The sequence below is a fragment of the Gavialis gangeticus genome, unplaced genomic scaffold (genome assembly GCF_001723915.1).
Source record: "Gavialis gangeticus isolate Ggan-Ray unplaced genomic scaffold, GavGan_comp1, whole genome shotgun sequence".
NCBI lineage: Eukaryota > Metazoa > Chordata > Crocodylia > Gavialidae > Gavialis > Gavialis gangeticus.
In genome coordinates, this window is record NW_017729025.1 from 64,963,188 (window position 1) to 64,969,959 (window position 6,772).

At 50.0% G+C, this 6,772-nt stretch overlaps 1 protein-coding gene and 1 long non-coding RNA gene across 3 annotated transcripts in view; one reads left to right on the forward strand and one right to left on the reverse strand.

Annotated features, from left to right (window-relative positions):
• The window catches only part of NUBPL (nucleotide binding protein like), a 286,398-nt gene extending 280,478 nt beyond the window's left edge, over nt 1–5,920 (reverse strand). The window contains exons 1-2 of one of the 2 annotated variants that reach the window (XM_019518913.1): nt 5,728–5,920; nt 5,070–5,217 (exon numbers count right to left, since the gene is read on the reverse strand). In XM_019518913.1, the coding sequence (XP_019374458.1) occupies nt 5,070–5,217; nt 5,728–5,811 (232 nt within the window). In that variant the 5' untranslated portion in view covers nt 5,812–5,920. Of the gene's footprint in view, nt 1–5,069; nt 5,218–5,478; nt 5,498–5,727 lie in introns of those variants that run through there. The other variant, XM_019518914.1, reaches the window with a different exon arrangement.
• Nucleotides 5,921–6,037: 117 nt separating this feature from the next.
• The window catches only part of LOC109298682, a 38,586-nt gene continuing 37,851 nt past the window's right edge, over nt 6,038–6,772 (forward strand). Inside the window, exon 1 of the long non-coding RNA XR_002097676.1 lies at nt 6,038–6,250. This is a non-coding gene — a long non-coding RNA (uncharacterized LOC109298682). The remainder of the gene's footprint in view (nt 6,251–6,772) is intronic.

The following is a 6,772-nucleotide window of genomic DNA, read 5'->3' on the forward strand; positions in this document are numbered from 1 at the left end:
AATGGCCGTTGGGATGCTCATGGCCCGCTGCAGGCACAGCCCCCTGGCAGCGTACAGCACCGCCTTAGACCCAGGGGCTGCACATGGCGCTGGCCCTGTCCACTGGCACAGGCCCTCAAGCAGGACCGGGCCACTCTTGCTGTCACCTAGGACCCCTGGCACCAGACAGTGGCCATGCACCCTCAGGCCAGGCCGGGTCCTGCCTGCATGGAGCCAGCCCGGTCCAGCCCAAAGGGCACGTGGAGGCACGAGCTGACCTGGATCAATAGCATGTGACGCCGGGAGCCACAGGTGGCAGAAAGCGCCAGCCTGGTGCTCCCTGAGTAGGTACAGGCTCTGGGTCTGAGTTAGCAATGCGCCAAGAGGTCTCTGCCAGGAGGAGGCATGAGCACCCCAACAGCCGCTGCAGCTGCTGCAAGGGGGGGCTGTACGCCATGCAGGGGACCCACCTCTCCTGAGCAGTCCCTCCCACACCCATAAGCTCCATGAGAATCCACCCACAAACCCTGCACCCCCAAACTACCCCCCACAAACCCCACCACCCACATACCCCACACCACCCCAAACCCCAGCACAAACCCCACACCAACCCCTATTCACTCACAACCTCCCCAAACCCACCCACTACCACACTGCAGCCCTGCCCTGTACCCACACCAGTGGTTGGACATGTGGCCCCTGCCTGGATGGCTCCGGGTCCCAGGAACCACTTGGGTGTGTGATGGGCTGAGGGGAGAGGAGGAGGTGGCAGCAGGGGTGTGTGCAAGAGACAGAGAGATGGGGGTCAGGGATGGGGAAGCACTCCAGGTAGGATGTTTCCCTTTGATCAGCCTGTGCAGTGGGAGGCTGGCCTGGTAGGGAAGGGGCTTGTCCAGCCCAGACCCTGACTTGAAGGGTTCCCAGAAACAGCATGGGGATTGCTGGAGCCTAGGCACAGGCACAGGGAACAGAATAGCAAAGGTGGGCACTACTCAGAGCCACAAAGCAACAGGTGGAACAGCTGCAGCTGGATTCATGTCCTGGTGCTGGGACAGAACTCCTACCAGGAGGGAGCTAGTGGGAGCAGGCAGGAGCTGCTGGTCAGGAGTGAGAGGCACTAGTAGGGCTCTGGGTTAAGAGTACGGGCAGGACACCAGCATAATAGTGTTGCTCAGCACCCCACATCCTGGTGAGCAACGGGAACAGGAGCAGCTCTGATTTTTTTATGATAAAAAAAAAAAAGCAAATGCCAAAGTGTATAGATATTTAGAATTCATTTTATGATGATGATAGAGGCAAATTCCAAGTTGCTTTAAAATTGTAAATAGATCATTAAAACATGGCTCAACTGATCTATGTATAGTGGCATTTCATTTTAATTGTGGAAGAACATGGATTTTGGGTATATGAGTAAGAGAATTTAAGGGGGGAGTGTTACTCAGAGAATTTGCAATTTTTAAACAGGGAACACCAGGATCTCTGCTAGCGAGGCAAGTGGCGGGACCCAGGCACAGGAGCCTGCCCAGGGCCAGCAGTGGGGACCCAGATGGATGGCAAATGAGGTGGCTGACTCCCTGGCCATTTGGGACCAGGACATGCTTTGACAGTTCAAAGTAGGTCACCAAAGAGCACATCTTCTGGGTGATAGCTGCCCAGATGGCAGAGCAGGGACACCAGAAGATGCGACAGCAGTACCGCCTGAAGGCCAACTGTGAGGCCACCGCTCACTGCCAGATGGCCCAGAGGTGCAGGCAGCTCTGCTACAGGTCTGGCAGGCTTGCAGCCATGGGGCCGCAGCAGGTGGCAGCCAAGGGAACAGATGCTGTTGCAGCTGACAGCAGGTCACAGCCAGGCAGCACTCCCCATAGGCAGACTGCTGCAGTGAGTAGACAGTGCAATGGCCACTTTAGATTAGGGCTACTTCAGTAGTCCAGCTGGCACAAGAGGGTAGCATCCCCAGATATTAGCTGGCCAGGCCACAGAAGCTCCTATGGGCAAGTAGCCGTGAGCTGCTCACCAGGGCAGCTTTTTATACTGCCTCTAGCTCCCCCTGAATGAAGATCCGAGAAGAGCTTGGCAGGGTCAGTTTGCCCCAAATGGCACAACTTGCCCCACACCAAAGTGTACGTTTAGGCACGTGTGCTGAGGCACAAATCTGGCATAAATCTGTGCCGCTATCTGAGCTGCTGCCAGCATACATGCCTGCATATGTGGACGCGCCCTCTAGGCACTTCCAGACGAGCATGCACGTGCAGCCTGCAGCACCACAGATCTGTCTGCAGTGCCACAAACCACATGCACTGCACAGGCAGGCATTTGCCATGCCGCTAATTTGCAGCACAGCAGGGGGGTTTCTAACACCAGTATCAAAAGACCTGAAAAACTGGGGCAGTGCACGTGACAGCAGTGTGTGCAGCCCAAAACCAGAGCCTGACTGGCCAGACCTATGCTCTGGCTACCTACCAGGCTCCACAAACCAGGATCACCACCACTGGAGCCCCAGGAGGCCCCCAGAACCCCAGGCAAGGCTGCTGGGAGGAACAGCTGCAGCTGGACTCAGGTCCTGGTGCAGCCTCCCCTACCCCACCCAGGGCAACTTACTGCACTCCAGAGCATGTATGCAGGGGCATTCCCCAGGGACAAATAGCAACAGCACAAATAAGTGCTGCTGCCAGTTGCCCCTAGGGAACACACATTCCCACTTGTGGGGACACACCCTCTGGCCACATCCAGATGAACACGGATGTGCAGTATGTGACACCGCACACCTGTTTGTGGTGCCATGCACCACACATGCAGGCATTCCCCGCACCACTACCTTGCAACACAGGGGAGGGGGGAGACGGTTTGACCCTGGAGATCCTGGGGTCAAAAAACCGCACACCACATGCCAAAAACAAGTGGAGCAGTGCAAGTGGCAGTAGCATACACCACCCAAAACCTGGCTGGCTGGCACCACATTCCAGGTGCCAGCCAGGCTCCCTGCTGCAGGAATACCCCACTCAGGGTAACCTGCTATATGCCAGAGCACACATGGCACAAGGTGTGCTGCTGCTATTTGTCCCCAGGGAAACAAACGTTTGCACTCCTCTGGACACGGCCTCTGGTTGTACATCTTATCCATCTTGTTAGTCATGTTTGTACACCTAACTCCAGCACCCTGGTTGAGAATCACTGGTCTAAATCAATCTCTCTTCAAATCCTCTATTAACAAAAGGAACATAACACAAGTTTAAAAGAAAGTTAATTTTATATTTAAACAGTGATGCAATGCAGAATTGTCATTCAAACCAACTACCTGACCCTTACATGTTCATCTTAATACCAAAATTTCTCATTTTGACAAATGTCCAATGTTTTATTTTCCTCAGTAAAAACATGCAACATGCACTACAACAAGAATCTCTCTGCAGCACAATATTTCTTGGGTACATAGTAAATTGAAACTTAAGAGCTCTCTTTCATTTAATACTTTGCTAAAAGTCAATATATCTTGGCAAACCCTTTATATGTTGAAAGAACTACAACCTCTATCATATTTAAACATACACGCAAAAAACTGAACAGGTTTTACTTAGGAATTAAAAGCCATGAATTTGGCTTTTTCATTTCTGGACATATCAATATAATTGTTTTTATTGCTAAAAGTCAATTTTACAAACCAAACTATCGATAATCTAACAGAAGCACTGAATTATAATTGGCCACAAGCATGCTGTAAAGAAATATACAAGGTGATTTTTTTCAAGTTTTTATATCCGGAGAGAAATGAAATCTACAATGAAGTAATACAAACAAACTATATTTTAAGATCGAACCACTATGACATCCCAAATGTATGTATGCATTTGTTTTATTGTTATGTCAGGTCTTACCAAGACATTCCATGCTGGTAATCCAAAATATGAACCAAAAAAGCAAGTACATATTAATTAGCATTGTGTAGGTCTCTTATTTAAAAACAATCAAAAGACTTCAAGATGTTTATAATTTTTTTTTAACAGACAGCATTGTTAAAGGTTCTTAACTTGGATTTTGTAGAACAGATTTTCAGATAGATTTAGAAAACTTAATATTAAAGTGTTTTCAAATAAAAACAAGTGTTTTCAAAGTAGTTTTAATTTCAACTATTTTTTAATGTTAAACTATTGCATTGCTCTCAAACCACATGAAACAATCATTCTACTTTCCAGGAATCATACAGTTAAAGAAACATAAGTTATTGAAAATTAGCGGTTTGGAGAAATGGGTCAAGGCTGTTTCAGTTACTATAGGTGCTCATGAAGCCCCTTCCCAATTCCTGATTTTGCTATAGTTTTGTTTTGGGAAATGGGAATCAACGAAACAAACACTGACCTTGATTCTGATCCTGCAAGCTTACGCATGCGAAGAGATCCCCTCCCCACCTCTCCTTGCCCCCCTCCAAAAAGTCAATGAGTCTCCACATGCATGCAGAGGTCAGTCTACAGTAAGCTACTTGTGCAACTGAGACCTAATTTAGCTATTTCTCCTAGACATGATATCTATGAAGATGGATTTCTATACCCAGGAGGAGCTCAACTGACTAAAAGGTCAGGACACATGAACAATACAGGGTACACACCGAAACTGACTACAAAGTACTGGGAAAAACACAGGGAAAACAAACTGAAAAGAAAGATTTGTTTTTTCCTCTAATCTCTTCTTACTGCAGTAATTAGAGGTGTTACTTGTGTAACAGTACATTTAAAAATCAAACTTTGTGAACTTTTTGAAGTTAACAGTGGCCTTTTAAAGTCCTGCAGGATATACAGAAGTGAAACTGACCTGTCTTGTTTCACTGTTTTACGTTAAAGGAAATGAAATGCAAAATTACGAAGTGGTAAAAAGTAACATCTTTTCCAAAACCTCTTTAGTTTTACTAATAATAGTATATCTTTAATTATTATAAGCATCCTTATTTTTATTAAACACACTTTATTTTGAGACTGGCCCTCTACAATAGGTATTTTTTTTACATACATCTACCTATAAACACATAGCTTACGTGCCTATTATAACATTGTAATAGGCAATAAAGAGTAGGTAACAGACTAAATACAAAATCTCACCTGCTGTTGTTGACTTTCCAACTCCACCTTTACCAGAAGCCAAAACCAGGACCTGCTTAACTCCTTCTATTGGCTTTTGTTTTGGAAGTCCTCGAGACATGATTTGAGCACGCTTTTCTTTCAAGAACTCATCGCTGGTATTTGATGACTTCAAAAGAAAAACAGTGTGTTACAGGCTTACATCAAGATGTGTTACTGCCACACAAACCAGAGGCTCACAGAAGACTCCCCCTGAAAAGGGACCCCAGGAGATCTTAGTCCAACCCCTGCTCAAAACAAAACCACCCCCAACTCCATCACCCGGGCCTTAAACACCTCCAAGGATAGAGACCCCACCACCACCTCCCTGGGTAGCCTGCTCCAGTGCTTCACCACCCTGCCAGCAAGCAACATTTCCCTGGTATCCGACCTCAACTTCCCTCGCTGCAACGTTGCTCTTCTCCCCCAACAATACGGATCCGGGGCTGCTGCCAAAAGCCCCCGCGGCGGCAGCGGGGCAGGCCACCACCGGCGTGTGGCTGGTGGCTCTTCAAGGGGCCGCCCCGGGCTCCTGCACAGCGAGCGCGCGGGGCTGCAAGGGGCCGCCCGGGCTCTGCCTGCAACCGCCTCCCCGCGCTGCCGGGCCCTCCCTGCCGCCCCGCCAAGGGCCCTCACTCACCGCAGGGCGGGGGCACAAGCCCGGGCCGCCGCTAAGAAATACGCGGGGCCACAGCGTCCGGAGCCCGGCGCGGGTAACCGCCATCGCCGCCGCCTCCCGCTACCGGCGCCTGACGATGGCGCAACTAAACCCCGCCCCGGCCCGGCGCCCGGGTGGCAGTGGGGAGGACGTCGTCCGGCGCCGGCAGGCTTGGGCCGGGCTGTGCGGGATCCTCGAGATCCCGTGAGGCGGTAGTGCGTGAGTCCCGCTCGCCGCTTGCGGGCAGAGGCCCGGTCCGGCCCCGGCAACACAAGGTGAAGCTGAGCCGCTTTTCCCCCGGGTCCGAGTCCGGGTCCACAAGGCTGAGAGCCGCAGTGTCGGACCGTGGTGAAGAAGAGTACGGCCCCGCCGTGCCAAGGGGTCTCACGCAGCTGCAAAATAATGGGGGGGCTGGGGACTGCTCCCCCCGCATAAGAGACGAAAGCCCCCTGTCAGACTTGAAAATCATAACAGGGGTCTCCGGTGGGATTGCTTCTTCACATAGGTAGATTTATCAATCAAAGAACCAGCTTAATTTTTTTTTGCAGACCCCCCTCAAGAGTCCAAGTGTAATTTGAACCCTGGTTTCAAGTAGGGTGGCCATGTCCTCTGTGCTTTATTGATACGAAACCCAACGCCTTTATGTCCTCTATGTTTCCCTTCAAGAGAAAATATTTTTCTTTTTAAGAGAAAAATAGAGGACACAAAGGCATCAGGTTTCGTATCAATAGAGGACAGAGTAGCAGAAAACGGGAATGTTCTCTGTGATGGCCCCCCTATACCTCAGTTGATCCCCCTGCACTGATATATGAGGTTGTGAGTGCACCAGAATGCAGGACTCAGGCCCAAGCATGCAGCTGCAGGCAGGAGGGTGCAGGGCACCCCAGGAGCATCTGCTTCTCCACCCATCAGCGTGTAGCTATCCTAGATCCCCGCCAGACTGCCTCTGTATTTGCAATGGGCTCCTGCCCCAGGTCATTCTCACTCCGTTGTGATACAGAATAAGGCTAAAAACTTGATCTATATT